The sequence below is a fragment of the Mus musculus genome, chromosome X (genome assembly GCF_000001635.26).
Source record: "Mus musculus strain C57BL/6J chromosome X, GRCm38.p6 C57BL/6J".
Classification (NCBI taxonomy): Eukaryota; Metazoa; Chordata; class Mammalia; order Rodentia; family Muridae; genus Mus; species Mus musculus.
Genome location: NC_000086.7, coordinates 69,823,194 through 69,843,252, shown reverse-complemented (window position 1 = coordinate 69,843,252; position 20,059 = coordinate 69,823,194). Strand labels below are relative to the sequence as shown.

The 20,059-nt window shown below is 39.9% G+C and overlaps 1 protein-coding gene across 8 annotated transcripts in view; it reads right to left on the bottom strand.

Annotated features, from left to right (window-relative positions):
• The window catches only part of Aff2 (AF4/FMR2 family, member 2), a 511,865-nt gene that overhangs the window by 28,802 nt on the left and 463,004 nt on the right, over nucleotides 1-20,059 (bottom strand). For all 8 annotated transcript variants that reach the window (XM_006527821.4, XM_030251226.1, XM_006527820.4 and 5 more), the window contains exons 9-11: nucleotides 12,350-12,509; nucleotides 8,202-9,191; nucleotides 2,656-2,777 (exon numbers count right to left, since the gene is read on the bottom strand). In XM_006527821.4, coding sequence (XP_006527884.1) covers nucleotides 2,656-2,777; nucleotides 8,202-9,191; nucleotides 12,350-12,509 — 1,272 coding nt within the window. The remainder of the gene's footprint in view (nucleotides 1-2,655; nucleotides 2,778-8,201; nucleotides 9,192-12,349; nucleotides 12,510-20,059) is intronic.

Sequence of the window (20,059 nt, the reverse complement as noted above, 5' to 3'; positions counted from 1 at the left end):
AAGAGACATATGCAGCACTAAAAGTACCCCCGTGCTTTTAAAGTGATTTATCTGCCCATTAAATGGGCACCATCAAAAAGACTGAGACTTCAAATAAAACAAAACAACTAAAATCTTATGCTAACTGCTTTACATGGTAATTGGGTCATGGATTTTCATTTTAGTTACTGTCTTGGGCTAATCAATGAAGATTACTTGAATTTTAATCTTTTCTTGGACAACTAATATTGCACTGTGCAGCCATTTACTTTTCATGATTATTGACTTCAATTTTCAATAGCAAATTAAGTCAACAAGAATTTATGTTTTCCTCTTGGTCAATTTCAGTCAGTGTCTAGATATATAGATTTGCTTTATCTCAAAGCAACAAATCAAGGATGAACAAGCATTCAGGTGGTCTGATTCCCTGAAAGAGAAATCAGTGCCACTACTTGTTCTCTTTTACTGTGTGATACAGCTATGCTGATTATAGTAACATATGCCCTCTTCCTCATATTTTGTCTCATTCATGTGGCTCTATTTTATTGCCATTTAGTGAACCTTTTTAAAAGTGAAAATATTTCTACCATTATCTTGAGTGACCAAAATTAATATAAAACATTTTCTAACTATTTTTGAAATTTCTTTGAAATATTAGCCATTTTACTATTGTAAATATTGACACCATATAAAATGATAGCGAACATATGGACCAACAGTTTGGGGTTTTTTTATTTCTTTTGTGTGTATCAGTGTATTTGTGTCTGTCTTTATATAGGATAGAGGACAGTAGATCAGAACAAAAGAATATTGCTATGGCTTGGTCAAGTTTTGGATGTTGTGAGGGACTCAAAAGAGCTTCCTTTGGATTGATGGGGTAACTCCAGTTGTCACAATAAGATATACCATCTTCATCAGGTTTAGCATATTCATTTAGAAAGGAGAAGATTTTCTCTTAGGAGTTTTTAAGGATTTTAAGCAAAGGGTCAAAGAACAAGAGAACAGATAAAGATTGCAAGAGGGTTACCAAAAGAAGACCCCTAAGGCACCAGTCCTCCCATCTTTCTTCAGTTCCAAGGACTTGATGTTGACAAGCACAAGAGCATGTTAAAGTCTCTATATCTGAATGATAAATTCTCCCAGGGAAATAGTAATTTCCCACTTACTGTAAGAACAGAGTACATATAAAGCCTGTGTACTAAAAATACCATTTTCTCAATTGAGAGTTACTTTACTCTTGATAGTGACTCTTCCATAAAATGGAGCAACAATTCCCTGGTAAGTTTGCTTAGTAAAGCATTGAAGGTGTGGCAATCGCTCACTACCCTGTGCTCTCTCTTTTGTCTAGGTGCTATGACTGGGCCCAGTCTGGGAACTAAGGAGGGATAGCATCACCCCATGCCATTTTATCATTCCTCCAGGAATGACTATATTTGAGCACCAAGGTCTGTGTTTCCGCATATACCTGGTCTACACTCAGCAAAAGGGACTCCAGATGCTTTATTGGGTTTCTTTTTCTGAGAACTATGTTAATAGATATTTTAAAGACAGATACATACATATGTCAAAATATTAAGTGATTTTTAGTGTGAGAGGCATGCATCTTAGGGATCAAATGTTACTTTGAGGAGCAGGTGTAGCAATAAGGAGGCTGTTTCTACCTTTCATTTCAAAACACGAAGCCAAACACATCAAGCTGATAACTTCTTTCCTACATCTGATCTGTGGAGCAGATTGATGCTGTATCACTGATGTTAAATAGTAATCTGTGAAATCAATTGTTAGCTGCAGTTGTCCAGATTGCCTCTCTTCTTTGGGCTGCTAATAGACACCAAAACTGGGCTTTGATAGGAATAATCTCCAATGTTGAATGAATTTATTGCAATAATTACACAGATAGAATGTCTCGAGTAGCTGACTGTTAGTTAAGTAATATTTATAAAAGCAGAAAGGACTCCGTTATAATGATTACTAGAAACAGAGGGTTAGAGATCCCTGGAGGAAGATGATGTTCTTTGACTAGGGAAAGGAGTAGAATTCCTCACGTTTAATTTTGGAAACTTGCCATAGAGAAAGAAGGGAGAAAGGGGTCAGTTTGTTAGAATCAAAATGTATCTCTACCAGGCCTTTCTCAACACAGAACTGCCATCATGGGGTAGAGCACAATTTCCTAAACATGTTATTCTCCTGACCTCTGTAGAGGCAGGTTCAAGGACCACTCTTGTAGCTTTGTATTAACACTAGGAAATGGCATTTAAAATAGCATCCTATCATGATAAGGGAAATTGTCTAGTCACCATCAGGACTGAATCTTGTCCAAAAGCAGATTGATCTCATTAAGATGATGTATGTTTTCTGATATTTCCTCTTTTTAATTCACTTTTTTTTTTATTTTTTGCTTGGTGCAGAATGTTCCCTGTGGTTAATTTTGATGACTATTCTGAGCTATAACAAAGAAATGGTTCTTAAAAGCTCATATTCACCCTAAATATGATAGCCCATATTCTGTTTTTAATTCATGTTAGACCCACTTGCCAGAGATTGTTGTCAAGCTTGGTTTAAGCCACTCTTGATTCTAGCCTGATATTCTAATGAGACAGGAGTCCCCCAATATGTTCAAACATGGTGTTAAAACAATCACAAAAGGACGAGGATACTGAAACAGGGAAAACTTACTCTCTAGTGCTGGGAGGCTTGTGGGGCGGGGCTGGTGAGATGCAAGGGGGAAGCAGGCAGATAGTAGTGTTGTCCTCCAGGCGCTGCTTCTTCTCAGGGATTTTCTCTGCAGTTTCTGCTGGCTTTTATGGGGAAAAATATGCAGAGCTTCAAATACATACAACATATATCTAGATAAGTCTCTCTCTCTCTCTCTCTCTCTCTCTCTCTCTCACACACACACACACACACACACACACACACACACAAATTGAATAAGACAGTTTGCTTCTGGTGGGGAGATAAATGTATACCTTTGATCAGACAGAAAAGCAATTAACCTTTCCTAATCTAGTCCTACCAAGAAGTTGGTGTATGAAAGGCTTAAACTTTAATGTAAGTATCTGATTAATCTGAAGAGGCCACCTCCTGTAGCCAGACAAGAACCCCATTTGGAGGGATAGAAACATCAACCTACCCACAAAACTTCCAACCTCCAATTTATCCTGTCTACAAGTAATACAGGCATGGGTGATGGAGCAGAGACTGAGGGAATGGCTAAACTATAAGTGGCCCAACTTGAGACCCATCCCTTGAGCAAGTACCAATCCCTGACAGTATTAATGATACTCTGTTATGCTTGCAGACAGGAGCATGCTGTCCTCTGAGAGGTTCCACCTATCAGCTGACTCAGACAGATACCCGCATCCAAACAGTGGGTGGAGCCTGGGGATTCTTATGGAAGAATAGGAGGAAGGATTGTGGGCTCTGAAGGGGATAGGAACTCCATAGGAAGACCAACAGAGTCAACTAACCTGGGGCTCTCAGAACCTGCATCACCAACTGAAGAGCATACATAGGCTGGATCTAAGCCTCCCCAAACATGTGTAGTAGATGTGCAGCTTGACCTTCATGTGGGTCCTGAACAACTGGAACAAGGCTATACCAAAACCTGTTGCCTGTCTGGGATATATTCTTCTAGCTGGGCTGCCTTGTCTGGTCTCAGTGGGAGAGGAAGCACCTAAGCTCTTAGAGGCTTGAAGTGCCAGGGTGGACGGATACCCAGGGGGGACCCTACCCACTCAGAGGAGAAGGGGAGGATGATAGGGGAAAGATTGTGGGAGGGGGTGACCGAGAGGGGAGCAGTAAGTGGGATGTAAAGCAAATAAGTAATAAATAAATAAATAAATAAATAAATAAATATCTGATTAAAGATTGTATGGCACAGGAACCTTATAAGAAAAGTGAAGAGGATCTATAATTATACATGTCTCTCATCAACAGTGCCTTTACACAGTGATAGGAAATGAACATTGTAACCTCAACATGACACAAATCCTGTTTAAACAACATGAGGCTTGTGGGTGGCTTATAAAGGCTGTCTACATAATCAACAACATGTAAGTGAAAGGAGAATGTGTCAGGCCTTTAGTTTGTAAATGTATTCATTGCAGAGGCATATGTTCACTCTGTACTGTTCTCATCAATAAGAAAAAAGAATCAAAGCAGGTCAAGAGTCCCACACATGGTACTCAACAGTTCTGGAATCCTTTCATTGGATAGATTAGTGCAGGACTCACTAGAGAACACTGGGAATTCTCTTCAGGACTCACCTGCCTCCTAGAATTGATTTGCCTTCAAGCAGCCCCTTTGAGGCAGCCCCTCCAATCACACAGATCTTTTCATTTCCCTGGCACTCTCCAATTTCTTGGTATTCTCCTGTCTTCTTGTATCCCTTTGTTGCCTGGGAAGGCCCTACTTCTCAATATGCCCCTTTGTTGCAGTCTTTGTAGAACTTTCACCCTTCTCAATGCTTGACTGTTTTCTTCATGCTCAATGTCATGCTGCTACTCCACCACTCCTAGCAATTTCCCAGGAATCTTGTCCCTCAATACCATACAGTCTCCTAGAACTTTCCTGCCTCTTAGTTGTCCCCAAGTTTTATGGTTTCTAGTCCCCTAGATTTCCCCAGTCTCTTAGTTCTTAGGTACCCCCAGGTCATTCTTCTAGTACTTCCCAGATTCCTAGAAATTGTGTGCATCCTAGAACTCCTTAGTCTCTTGGTGCAGCATTGTCTCCTTACTCATTTCATAGTCTCCTAGGACCTGCCTGTATCCTGCTGCTTCTCACACTCCTAGTGCTGCCCAGTATGCCAGAGATCCCTCCCCTGTCTCTCACTGTTCCAGTTCTCTTAATATGGCCCAGTCTTCTACTGCTCCTCACTCTCCTAGTGTTCCCCAATCACTAATACTTGAATCTCTTACTATCTCCTACTTATCCTGCAAACATTGCAAAGACTGTTACTCCCTCCTGTCTCTGTACACTCCACTCTCCAAATTCTTGGTGCCAACCTACCCCTAGATCCCTAGTGTTTCCTAGTTTCCCAGGATATGCAGTCTCCTAGAACACCCCAGTAAACTAGCACTCCCCATGTTCTACCATTTGCTCAACCCCCAGAGTTCTGCATGTAGCCTGTTGTCACTGTTCACTGTCTACTAGCATTCCTCCATTCCCTAGTTCTGCCAGCATTTTGAATTACCTGTCTTCAAGCAGTCTTCTCAGGGGGCTCACCATTTTCCTAGACTTTTTGTCTTACACCATCCCCAAAGTTCCAAATATTTTCTTTTCTCCTATTACTCCAGCCGTTAATTAGCTCAAGTGTACAACTGCTTTTGAATCTACAGTGTGTTTGTCTGAAAGATCTTGTAGAATTGAAGTTGTCCCTAGCTATCTTGTATTCTCTGGAATCTATACTATCCCTTCTTCATAGCTTCCTCAGTATCCTGGCATTTCTCCTCTTTTAGTATTTCCTATCTCTAGTGATCCCATTTGCTAGGGCTCCTTACCATTCTTGTATCTCATAATCTCCTAGCATGAGGCAATCATCAGTCATGCAATCATCACCTAGAACTCCCCGGTCCCTGAGTGCACCAAATGGCCTAGCTATATCCTGTCTTTGAATACTCGTCTGTCTCCTAGCACTCCCCTGTCTGACCATTACCATGTATCCCAGCTCTCTTGTGCCTCTGAGTACTCCCATGGCTTTTAGAACTCCTCTGTGAATGTTCTCATGTCTCCTTGCACGAGCCTCTCTTTGAGTTATTCTATATGTTCCATCTCTTCTCTAATTCTGATTACTATTCTGTATACCAGAACTTCTCTGTCTCTGAATGCTTTATGTATTCTAGTACAACTCTGTTTCTGAATGCTGCCCTGGCTCCTAGCATTCATATGTCTCTGAACACTCCCCTGTCTCCTAGCACTCCTCTGTATCTGAGTGTTGCCCCTATTTCTAGGAACTCCTCTGTCTCAGTGTTGTTCTGTCTCCTAGCACTCCTGTGTCCTTGAGTACTACCCTATCACCAAGCATTCCACTGTCTCTGAGTGCTCCCCTGTCTCCTAGCATTCCTGTTTCTGAGTGCTCCCCTGTCTCCTAGCATACCACTATCTCTGAGTGCTACCCTGTTTCCTAACACTACTCTGTCTCTGAGTGCTACCCCACTACATAGCACTCCTCTGTCTCTGAGTGCTCCTATGTTTCCTAGCACTTCCCTGTCTTTGAGTGCTACCCTGCCTCCTAGCACTCTTCTGTTTTTGAGTACTACCTTGTCTCCTAGCACTCCCCTGTCTTTAAGGGTTGACCTGTCTCCTAGCACTCCTGTCACTGAGTGCTCCCCTGTCTCCTAGCACTCTTCTGTCTCTGAGTGCTCCCCTGTCTCCTAGCAGTGCTCTGTCTCTGAGTGCCCCCCTCCATCTCTTAGCACAGCTCTGTCTCTGAGTGTTCCCTTGTCTCCTAGCATTCCTCTGTCTCTGAGTGCTCCCCTGTCTCATAGCACTCCTCTGTCTCTGAGTGTCCCCTATCATCTAGCATTCATCTCTCTCTTGTGCTCTTATGTCTCCTAGCGATCCTTGATCTCTGAGTGTTCTTCTGTTTTCTCTAGCACCACCTTGTCTCAACACTCCACCATCTCTTAATACTCCATATTTTTCTACAGCTCCTGTTTCTCTTGTACCTCTCTCTCTCTCTTTGTATTTATCTCCTGGGTGGTGGTCTAGTTGGCCTGGCATTCCTTAATGTTCCACCATATCAGTGTAACATTTCTTTGTTTCAGAACTTGACAGTGTCCCACAGAATCTCAAACTTTTCGCGTGGTATTTCCTAGCACCCTTCAGTCTTATAGCACTACCCAATGTACAAGAGCTTCCTTATTTCAGTGTTCCTACTTTCTACTGTTGCCTATGTCGTAGTGTTCCATAGTCATCTGGTACTCTAGCATTCCCAAGCTCCACAGTCTCATAATGCTCATTTGTTTTCTAGGGCTCTACAGTCTCCTACTAATCCCTGACCTCCTAGCACTGTACTGTTGTCTTATTGTTTCCCAGTGTCCCAAGGCTTCCTCAGTTCCTAACTACTCCTTATTCTCTTGCATTCACTTATTTCATAACATTCCTCTATATGGTCACATTCAGTCTCCTATAACTCTCTATTCACCCATCACTCTCACCCATCACTCTCCTTTCTTCAGCATTTTTCAGACTATCCATGATTCCATCGATGCCTTTTGTCTGGCTTTCCCCTGTGTCCTCATGCCTTTCTTTCCCATATCACACCCCTGTCTCCTGATATTTCACTGTTTTTTAGGTACCTTCAGTCTCTACTTTTAAACCCCCTAATTACAGGGGCATGAAGTCATTTAGAGCACCTCATTCAATAAGTCACTATTGTCTATAGGTAATCTGTCTTTTGCTAAGCAATGGGAGCAATAGCCACATTCCAGGCAACTCCTGCTGGAGAGAAATGGGGTGTGGGGATGAAGAACAGATTAGTAGTCACATCTCTGGGCTGCTATGGTGCTATGAGGAAACAGCACCACAGAGAACTTGATTCTGAAAACCTATGCCAAGGTGAGATAAATCAGAAAGAGTTTATTAGATATAAACTCTATACATGTTTTAATTTGTCAAGTTAATTCTAGAGTTCCTCTTCTGGTGACCCTATGTGAGCCTAGAATTGATAACAAGGAATCTTCAGATGAAATTTTCACAGAGTAATCCTTTCAAGTAGGGCTATTAATCCTAGAAGGTATATAAAACTTTAGTGTGGTAGATGGAAGGATACCCCAGGATAGCTGACTTATGAATGCATTAATATTTGCCCAGAGAAATGAGCAAATGCAGAGAGGTAACTTATGGGCAGAGATGTAACTTGCTAATGCTGAAGTGGTAAACTGTGAACAATAATATAGGAGCCATTGACAGTAGGAGCAATCTAAGGTACTTACTCCAGGAACTGCATTATAGCAAAGGGGTTTGTTTTTATTCTTATTTCCTATATATCATAATTTCTCTTATTCTATATCAGCTACCCTTATCAATGGCTACCATATACCCTGATTATTCCTAACACCATGATCAAATGTCAAACATTTCATTCCACTTAGAAAATGTCATTTCTTTTACCAAAGTTAGCAATTCTCTGTCATTGTTCTCTTAAAAAAAAAAAGACTTCAGATAACTTTAGTAGCCTCTGCTCAAAACCACATGGCAGACTCCATTGGGCAACTCACCTTGTGCTTACGTTTGCCCTTAGGGGCTGGTTTTTCCACAGCTGTGGCAGCAGTTTGACGCTTGGGTTTAGAGGCAGTCTCCTTGTAGTCTGTCTTTGCAGGTGTTACTGGGACTGAATTTTGGCCAGGTACTCTAGAAAGTAAGTCGAGGTCAATCTTCACCCAGAGGTTTTTTGGATTTTCATGATCCCGTAGAGGGGACAAAAGCTCAGTTTGCATGGCAGGAGGCGGGGAAAAAGCTGTCTCCTCATTGCTGGTGGATAAGTTGTTGCTGTTGCCATTGGTCAAGGTGCTAAGTGTCAGGCTGGCATTAGAAGTTTCCTTGGATTTAGAAGTAATGCAAGGTGGCAGTACTTTGATCTGTAGGGTCTCTTCCTGGTCTGTGTTGGAGTCAGATGTAGATGAATCTGTTTCAATAAATTCCCGGGACTTGGGGACAATCTTCCCAGGCCCTCTATACTTCTTCTTCTCAGTGGCCAGAGGGACATGAGGCCTTGGCTCTTTCCTAGGCACTGGTTTGTGGGCAGTAGCTTTGTTTCGGCTTCGTGGTGGGTCAGGAAGCTCTACACTTCCTTTTTCTTTGGGAGTGCTGTTGGTAATATTTGGTTTGGGCCAGGTAAACTCCTCAAAGCTGGTGTTTTTCTCAACTTTTTTGGGCTGTTTCTTTCCAATTGTCCTTTGAGAAACTGTGTCAACTGATGTTGACAGCTTATGCTTCAAGGCCTTTGTTTCTGGAGTTTTCTGTGTGGGCCTTGGTCGAGCTTTTTCCCTAATAAGACTAAGGAGAGGCCTTTCTTTGGGTACAGCCACAGCCTGGCTAGGGTTTGGTTTCACTTTGACCTGGACCTCCACCGGTTGTATTATTGGAGGAGGCAGAGAAATGGTCTCTGTGGGTGTCTCATTTTGGCCACAAATAAATGACTTGTTCTGGGACGTGACTTTGTTCAGCCATTTGTCTAGCTGCCATTTGTTGGTTGAGGGTGGCTCAGGCTGTAAATTGAGAAACAGCAACAAGGATACATTTCACACATATGTAGAGACTTTATAGGGACTTTCTGTATAGTGACTACACAGCGCTAAGAAATTCATAGGTGATGTGGGCTGGAAACAGATTTAGTAGAGTACTTGCCCACTATGCATGGAGCCCTGGCTCCATTCTCAGAACCACAGAAAGCAGGAGTGGTTGTAGAGGATGATCAAATGTTCAAGGACAGTTTTAGTTACATAGCAAGTTTGAGTTCAAAGCTATTTTAGGCTCCATGACACCTTGTAATCAACCAACTAACCAACAATAAAACCAGACTACCTTGGACTTTAAGTGACAGTCCACATACACAAATATATACACATTCATTGAGAAATAAACTTTCAGTGAAGATTAAAAGAGTGATTTGTTTTCCCCTGTATCTGACTAGATCAAAAGCATATAACTACAAATCAACCCAAGTTTGTTTGTTTGTTTTAAATACTAGTTTCTAACGTTCCTTCGAAAATATACTCTCCTCTAGCTGGTAAGTAAAGGGTTCTTCACAAGGCGGTCCTGCAGACTGTAACCAGGAGCTCCTGAGAGAGAGCTCTGTTCCCAAAGTCTTTTGCTAGGAATCATTGATCCACAGGAGCCAGAGGTTATGGTATATATTCCTAAGAAGAAATCTAAGTGAATCTCAAGTGTGTTCAGAAGGAAAATATTTCCATTTTCAGAAATATTAGGGTGTACTACATGATGCTGTAATTCACTGAAAACAGTACTACCTTTGTGTTTTTACTGGAGGGCGAAATAAATTGATTCCCTTAAACCACTATTCTTTCCTAATTATACGGGCAATAGTCAATTTATGGGGATGTGTATGTAGACTTTGGCATTCACTATGAAGCAATAGAAATGATATGTCTAATTCACATGCTTAATATTCAACTCTGATTTCTACCAGTTAAAATAAAAAGCCACCATTTTTATTAGAAGGGCTCTTTTTCTGAAAGCCCCCAAGTATGTGGCAACAGTAAATAGAGGATGGCAGGACTAAAAATTAATTAAGTAGCTGTGATCCCTGCTGACAGAAAACAATAGCAGGTAACTATTAAGGAAACTCTCTCAGGTGCTACTCTTAGCAGTGTAGTGCCAGGGTTAAAAGCTAGCTCTGGCAGTATACTGACCTGGGTTTAAGTCTTTGCTTTATTACTGTATCTCTGGGAGTTCTTGGGTTAGTTTTGGCTTAAATTCTCATAAACATACATTGTCACCTATAAAATGTCCTATAGTGTAAGATAGTATTGGGATTTTAGTAAGAGTGAATGAGAAAATGTAAGTCCAGTGTTCAGCACAACATTTGCTTTTTTATTTTTTTATTTTTTTTTGGTTTTTTGAGACAGGGTTTCTCTGTATAGTCCTGGCTGTCCTGGAACTCTCTCTGTAGACCAGGCTGGCCTTGAACTCAGAAATCTGCCTGCTTCTGCCTCCCAAGTGCTGGGATTAAAGGCGTGTGCCACCACGCCCAGCCTAATATTTGCTATTTTTTAACAGCAATAAAATGTCTACTGCCTCTATTATTCCTTTCTGGTTATTGGGAAAGAAATGTGTAAAGAGCCATGAGATGTACCTTGTTGTACCATATGCAGTCTCAGGGAACCAGAGCACTTAGTCAGAGGATGGGAAGGGAAAAACTAACTAATGGAAGATTTCAGAGTTATTGTTGTGGTGTTTGGGGTACATTATTATCTGACACATGATGTAAATTGAAATAAAGAACATGTGACTTCTTGAGTGTTGTTTTCCCTTTAAAGAAAGGTATATTTCTGAAGCCCTCCTTGCTTAGTATCCATTTGCCACTTTAATAACTTTAAAGCAAAGTAGGGTTGGATCTTCAGATCTACAAGTGGGTCTTGACTGGCTTTGTTGGTTTGCTTAAAAATGCTCCACTATGTTCATAGCAGCCTTATTTATAATAGCCAGAAGCTGGAAAGAACCCAGATGCCCCTCAACAGAGGAATGGATACAAAAAATGTGGTACATCTACACAATGGAGTACTAATCAGCTATTAAAAAGAATGAATTTATGAAATTCCTAGGCAAATGGTTGGACCTGGAGGGCATCATCCTGAGTGAGGTAACACAATCACAAAAGAACTCAAATAATATGTACTCACTGATAAGTGGATATTAGCCCTGAAACTTAATATATTGAGATATAAGGTACAAATTGCAAAACACATGAAACTGAAGAAGAACGAAGACCAAAGTGTGGACACTTTGCCCCTTCTTAGAATTGGAAACAATCACCCATGGAAGGAGTTACAGAGACAAAGTTTGGAGCTGAGACAAAAAGATGGACCATCAAGAGACTGCCATATCCAGGGATCCATCCCATAATTAGCCTCCAAATGATGACACCATTGCATACACTAGCAAGCATTTGGTGCAAGGACCGTGATATAGCCGTCTCTTGTGAGACTAGGCCGGGGCCTAACAAACACAGAAGTGGATGCTCACAGTCAACTATTGGATGGATCACAGGGCCCCCAATGGAGGAGCTAGAGAAAGTACCCAAGGAGCTAAAGGGATCTGCAACCCTATAGGTAGAACAACATTATGAACTAACCAGTACCCCGGAGCTCTTGACTCTAGCTGCATAGGTATCAAAAGATGGCCTAGTCGGCCATCAATTGAAAGAGAGGCCCACTGGACACGCGAACTGTATATGCCCCAGTACAGGGGAACGCCAGGGCCAAAAAAAGTGGGAATGAGTGGGTAGGGAAGTGGGGGGGGGAGGGTATGGGGGACTTTTGGGATAGCATTGGAAATGTAATTGAGGAAAATATGTAATAAAAATGTATAAATAAAAAAGTAAGTTGCAAGCTTCATCATTCCTATACTAGTTTTATGTGGGATGAAGCTTGAGGCTCAGAGTAGCTTGGTGACTCCCATAGAAAATCTGTCATACAGCAAGCAACCTGTACAACTTAGAATCACACGAAAAAGATTTTTATATGTTGGGGCATACACAAATATATGTTTGAAAGAAACAGTCTTATCAAGTCTTTGGCTACATTTCTGAAGTAGTTATTGTACTAAAGTACTTCAACTGGTGATGCATCTGGCATGTACCTTATGCACCAGAACAGAGATGCATCCTAAGGCCTTGACAACTCACCTCTGGAGTAGCCACTCTAGGAGCCTCATTGGATTCGCTGTCAGTGGTGCTGCTTTCAGTGTCTGAGTCCGATTCTGAGCTACTCTCTGACTCACTGGAGCTGCCAGACCCCACATTGGTTTGTGTTGCAGGCGTAGACTGTGGTGTGGCCAAGAGTGGGCTGAAAGAAAAATGACATCATTTATTACCTCATCGACTCTCAGACTTGAAAGAAACAGCCTGGTTCAATATAAAGACTTATGATCTGTGAGCTGCAGGAAGAGTAGATTACAGGATTCTCACCTGACAGAAACAAAATATAAGGCTCCAAGAGCCCAGTGTGAAGGCCAATGCCAAATGTTTGAGTCGAAGCAAGCACCGCAAGTACATTCTCTGCCAACTATACCAAGAGACTAGAGGAAAGCACAAGAAATAGAGGGGTGTATATCTTGGGGAAATGTGTGTTTCTGTTACAGGGAAAGGGAGGAAGCCTGTAACTCAGTGTTCTTATTTTTCTGCATTTCTTTACAGAATTCCCTGTAAGTGCCAGTAATGACTCCATACTTATGCAAAGTACATTTTAAATGGAATCAATTGGTGTTTTATCTTTAGTTACTAAATAAAGATTAAGAGAATATATCTAAGTGAGATTAGTCCGGAGATTAAGCAAATTTGGCCTTAATTTCCCTCAAGTAAAGTTTCAAATATAATTTAGCACATCTGTAATGCTAAGAATACTGGGTGGTGGATTGAGGGATACAAATCTAATTTGGATCCAAAATTATTATTTTCCAGTAAAAGGCTGGTTCCTAATATTCATTCATATATGAATTCATTTTTATTTCTGGTAAGAAGCTGTTCAGCCCGGTATAATCTACTGAAAACTGGCTCTGGATTTACTTGGGGATATTTTGGATAGTGTTCCCATTTACTGGATTACTTTTGAGCAACTTCTGTTTCAGAGCCACCACTAAGTTAATGCCCTTAAGATAAAATGCACTAACATAAGCCACATAAAGCACAGCTATTTTCCTTACCAGAATCAACTTCCTCATAAACTAAGAATGAAAGCTCCACAATATTAGTAGGAGACAGTGTGAATGTGTATGTTTAAAGTAAGTATGCTTTATCCAAAGCCATTCTGAGGACAAATGTATTTTCAAATGCAGATTTTTAAACTCTCAAAATTAATATGTTGAATGTAAGCCATACATACATATCTATAATGTGCTCAATCAGATCTCTTAATGAAACTCAATATTGATTCAGTAACCTTCACAGTGTGCTTTCCATTAGTTTAGGTCAAGGATGTCATCAAATGAATTTGTTCTAGAACTTTCTGAATTTCAGAATCACAATTAAGCGATCATGAACATTGATAGAAATCACTACATTCATTTTGCTAAGTAATGGAAACAATATAACTGAGTCTAAGCCTCACTTCCTATGGACTCTTCCCAGAAACAAAGGAAGCCAAGACTGAAATACTATCTTTAAAATAGAACAAATATCAACATGAGGGTAATTGTTTCAGGCCCTGACTCAGTCTGGAATCTACTGTGGGAATTTCACATCAGCAAAGCATCACCGCATTTCACTTAGTTGGTTGCTGAAAACTGTTAGCTGGTCAGCTAATTTCCCACTTCTACTACATTTATTTTCATATGTCATTAATTTCTTTTTTAAATGTATATTACACTGACTGTGAATGAATCCAGCTAATGCAATTCTTGATTCTACATAGAAGATGAAGTATTAATGCATAATTTATACATCCCCATTTACCAAGGCTACATTAAAATTATCTCCCACATATCATTTATTCTCATATTTACATAAACTACATTTCTAAAGAATGCTAGTGGTTCCAACGTGTGATATTACTATCACTAACATTTAGTACATGAAAGTAACTGTTCCATATTCTGTACTCTACAACTTAATTCCTAATGGAATATAACTTCTTAAAGGACACAGGTTTGGAACAACTTTAAAGTCAGCTGTTGAATCTTTCATAGATCAGCTTTGCTACTGTATTCATCAGTGAGTCAGCCTTACTCAATGAAACAAGGCCTCATTTTAACTCCGATCTCATTCATTTTTTTCTTCATCATTGAAGCACAGACTAGAGGGGGAATTCAAGACTCGGGAGAAAGAGCTGTGTAAGCCACTGGGAAGGAAATTTGGGAGGCATTAAAATGACTTCTTCAAACAGAATTGTCTCTGGTCTAAGGATCTTGAGCGGTCTGAGAGAAATTAAAGAATTTAAAAGATGGTCCATCTACTGCATAGTATATTCTAGACACAAATACATTTATGATCTTATTGAATAAACATTTCCAGAAATGACTTGGATCAATTTGTGACACCATAATTAATGAGTAGAGGCAAGAAAAGCAGAGGCTGGAAACAGTATTGAAGAAACTTGGACTATTTGATGGAAAGAGTTCGGGGTAGAAAGTGGGTAGACCATAGGATGAATGAATTTAAAAATCCGAAGGTCTGTCCGTTGAAAAAGGGAGTGACATAAAGAATTCCCTCCAAGATAACATGGGAATAGATATGTAGGCATCTAGTGGGGAATATTTCACTTTGATATTTTTTAAATGTTACTTTTTCCAAATGTTAAAGTAAAATATTCTCTGCAATTCAGTGACCAGGTAGCAAAATGGCAATGGAAACTGTGATATTAAGATTGCAAGTATGGGTATGGAGTGGGCTTGAATGCTGTTTAAGATATCTTGTTCAAAGGCTCTAATCCTCTAAGAACTAAAGTGTTTAGGTCTAAGATAATCTCTCAAGTGCACTTCATCAGTCACATAACTCTTGTCAAACTGGAGTATTAAAATATGTATTATTGAAGAGCTAGGTTTTTAAAGTTATTCACTTTACATCCAAATATCAGGCCCCTCCTCCAAGTCTCCCCATCACACAGTCCCTCCCCCAGTTACCCCTCTCCTCCTCTGAGAAGAGGGAATCCTCCTGGGTATCCCCCTACTCTGGCGCATCAAGTCAGTGCACTATTAGACAGAGCCTCTCCCACTGTGGCCAGACAAGGCAGACCAGTTAGAAGAACAGGATCTGCAGCAAGCAACAGATTTAGGGACAGCCCCCAGTTCCAGCTGTTCAGGACCCACATGAAAGTCCAGCTGCACATGTGCTATATATGTGCAGAGGGCCTAGGTCTAGCCCATGTGTGTTCTTTGGTTGGTGGTTCAGACTCTGAGAGCTTTGAGCCCCAAAGGTCCAGGTTATTTGACTTTGTTAGTCTTCTTGTGAAGTTCCTATCCTGCAAGAGCAGTTTTATGGCTTAGGCTTTTCATTCATTCAGGTTAACAGGTTTCAGAGAGCCAAATATTTGTATTAGTGTTCTGTATCCTTGAATAGGCAATATTTTTGTAGTGGGAAACATAAATAGGAAATTTTGACAAGAAAGTCCTGGAGATACTGATATTACCCACAAATGCCCACAAAGCCAGAGCTTGCCAAAGACATGCAGCATTACATAGATTGCAGGAGAGACTCGCATTATTTTTCTTTTAGTTGAGACGTGTGTAAATTTTGCCATCATACTTTCCTAATTTTAGAAGGATCACATGCCTGTCTACCAGTCAATTTAGAATAATTTTATATTTGAGTTCATAATTAAGTTGTGAAGAGATTTCTACTTGATCTTACCTCTCTTCCCTAAAATTTTACTTTATACATTTTAAAACTAAAATTTAGTTTATAAACCTCTGCATTTGAGAATTCCAGGAATACATTTGCTTCACCAAGGCTAAGTCACTAGCAGCAGACCTTCTGAAGTGTGGACTTTTTCCACAGAGTGAGAACAAACCACTTTCTATCTATTTTAAGAAGTTTGAATCTTCCCTTATGTCTCCCAGGCTCCCTACCTTAATCCATTTGTCTAGTGGAAAGGATACCAAGAGTGGGAAACATTATAGAAGTTAAGCAGAAACACAATGCATGATATAGGCAAAAGGCAGAGTTGCTCTGGTAGGAGTAGATGAAAGAGCAAGAGAAAATAGGTTGGCCCTTGAGCACCACTTAAAGGCAAAATATCTTGTACACAAATATGTATCATCAAAATGAGTATATTCTTTGAAAATGCTCTGATAGTATTGATAAGCAGCCAATTCATGTCCACTTGTGATCTGTGTCATACTCTGACACAGCTTCAAAGATACAATTTTTTCCAACATGTATATACACAATACTTAATTTGCTATCTGATCCTTGTGTTTACAATGAAGTCTGATCCACACATATTTACACAATCATTCATTTTCATGAACTACTTACTGTATACTACAACTTTTAAATCTGTGAATGACTGGAGAGGTCTGTGATTGGCAGAATAATAACAGATTCCCCAATAACATCCACACCATTATCCATAGAACCAGTGAATATGTCACTTTAAGTAGTCAATGGGAATTTGCATGTATCAATAAATTAAAGTTCTTGAGATAAAATATTATACTAGGTTATCCAGATGATCCTGGTTCCATCACAGGCATCCTTCCAAGAGAAAGAAGAACTTGAAAAACTAAGCAAGGCTGTGGATATAATGTGAGAATTTAATCTGTTGGCTTTGATAATGGAGAAAAGTCAAGAAATGTGACAGGCTCTAAAAGCTGGGAATCAACCTTAGTTTAGAGCCATCAAGAAGACTGAAGATAATAAATTGTTCCAATAGCATAAATGAGCAAGAAAACTATTTATCCTTGTAGGTTTCAATAAGGAATGCAGCTCACACCATGATTTTTTTTTTAACCTAGTGAGGTTTATGACCAAGTTTTGAGCTCCAGAACTCTGATAACAAACTTATATTGTTGGAAATAATTTCCTGTGGTATGGTATAAACTACTAATTTAAGGTAAGGAAAAAATACAAGATCCTAATACGAATGAATAAAATATTGACCACAGCAGATTATACTTTAGCACATTTTCTCTGTTTATGAAATTGCATTTTCCTTCAAAGTCTATAAGCAAGGCCACCTTGAGAGGCATGAGAGTCAACTGATGAGCAGCAGAGCAGATTCAGGAAGATGCTCATAGATTATTGTCACCAAGAAAAGGCATGAGTCAGTCATGGTAACTACAAACCAATCTTTTGAAGCTGTCAGAAATGAAAATGGCTGGCAATGTCTGTTTTTCCTCATTTACTAGAAGCTGTGTCCTTTCTGAAGAGACGGTAATGAAAAATTGTGGTAATAGCTTTTCATAATTTCATTTACTTAACAATCAATCAGATCTGAGCTGTGATTTTAGTGAACTAACCAGATCAAGATCTTTGGGATTTTCTTGCCTGAGCCAATTTTCAGTCCACTTAAATAGATACAATCCTCCTGATAGCTTTAGAAAGAGTATACTGTTATAACCAGGAAGAGTGTGAGGTTGGATACCAGAGTATCTGATCTGGTTTTAGCTTCTGACCATTATGTTACCATAGGCTAGACACTCAACCATTAAGTCTCACATTTTTATCTGTAAGTTGAGGATAATATACTACATAGATTTTAAAGAGGACAATGTGAGCATTTGGGAGATATAATATAACATATATTATATGTAATATATATAATTCTTTTAACTAGTGTATCTCAAACTTTATTGTGTATGGGAATCACCCGGAGACCTTGTTAGTGTGTCAGATTCTATTTAAGGAAGCCTGAGGCAGGATCTGATTTCTACATTTCTAATGGAATCCCAATGATATCTATACTGCTGGTGGACTCCATGGAGATCAGCAAGGCTAAAATCTACTCATGGCTAATCATGAAATAAGCTATTGGAAGAAAAATAAAATAATGTGTTACAAATTTGAAAAATATATGCTAAAACACAATGTTGGTATCATATGCATTTCCATAATTATTTTTTCCACCATTAATAACAAAAAGCTGGCTGTTTGCTGTAATTTATTATATATGCTAAAATTTAAGCTCTTATGTTAGGGTGTGTGTGGGTGCATACACGCATGTGGGTGGGTGAAACCCATGTTTGCACATGTAGAGGCCAGAGTTTAGCACTGGCTGTCCTTCATTGCTCTCTATCAGGGTATATCATTAAACCCAAAAGTAGTTTACTTGGCTAGACAGCTACCCTGGGCAGTGGGCTCTACAGATCTAAGTACCTGTCTTTGTCTCAACCCTTGCACAGTTGCCTAAGCATAGGGATTGGAGATACACACTGTATTCCACTATACCCAGCTTTTTCTGTAGCTGCTATATATCCAAACTCAGCATCTTATGCTTGTATACCAAATACTTTACTTACCGAGTTGTTTTTTTAGCCTCTCTTTGCTTTTCCCCCACCCCTTTAAGCTTTCTTTAAGCAGTCATTGAAGAGTTTTTATTGGACACCTTCTAATAAGAAGGGACTTCAGTTTGGAATTTTCTTTAGGCCTATATCTGCACCAATATTTATCGAAATTTCCCTGTATCCCTTTTAGTGCATGCCAACACTTACACACTATACCGCTTCCATTTTACAGCTATGAATATGGATGCTCACTATCCAACAATAGCAACATGAATAATACTTTAGAAACTTAACAAAAAATACAAACAGTGAATTCTGCCCCACGACAGTACCTAGTAATATGGCATTGTGGAAGACTCTAGGAAGTCTAACTAATGTCTGCTAATGGCATATTATATCTTAAAAGCATCAATATTTGTGTGGCACTTTAATTTATCTGTGCAATTTGGAGTCCACATTAACTTTTCTGCTATCACACACAGCTTGTACAATCAGAAAACTAATAGGTGGGGGAAACCACTCTTGGGTATGTTTTGCCTTTAAAGATCAAGTTTAACAATGGGAACAAAGGAAGCAAGCACATGTGTTTCTTAAACCCTAAGATCCTCCTCTCCTCCAAGGTAATGAGTGATTGTTTGTCAGCTGGTACTCATGAAGAACTTAAGATATGTCTCCAAGGGTCTGTATACCATAGTCAAAGCCTTCCATTAATGAATTATATCCATCACAAATCTTAGGTGAAGTAAGGTGAGTATTTTGACTGGGTGATCTTTGTGTATGAGTCACTGTGCTTCTTGAACTGGTTTGGAGATAGAGCCAAGCTACTTGCCAGGAGATCCCATAGGTTCCAGATGCCAGATTCCATGAGAAAACACAAAGCACGCTGAGACAGCTCAGGTACTCTGGAGACAGATTTAGGATGTCTCGGCACAGGCTGCAACCTTCTGCCTGCTTGCTTTCTCCTCTCTTGTTGCCTATTAGGCTTAGACTTGCTGTGAAGTTGGGAAGTGGGCACCCCTCTTTCACTTACTCTAGACTGTTTTCTTCTCAGATGTCTCTCAATGCCAAGTTCTTTATCAGTGTTGTTTGTCCTGTGCCATATCAGATCTGTTGTCTGACATATCACAGACACTGTGTTTATGCTGTAAGCTTCTAAGGCAAGAGGTTTTCTAAACTACGCACTCCATAAGAAGCTTAGTGTGTTTAAGAAACCATAGTGTAAAACAATAAAGATATCTTCTCATAGATCTCTGGACAAAACTCTCCAGAAGCATCCTCTGCCTGTGCTATGTGTAGGCACTTAGCCTCCCTATTGTACCACGCCCCTGTGGTCTCAGCAGGTTATTGTCATCATATAAAGCATCCTTTTAATCATATCAAATGATACTAGGGCTGGCTGTGGTGACACAGGCCTCAGTCCCAGCTCCACAGAGGCAGAGGTAAGAAAATATTTGACTTC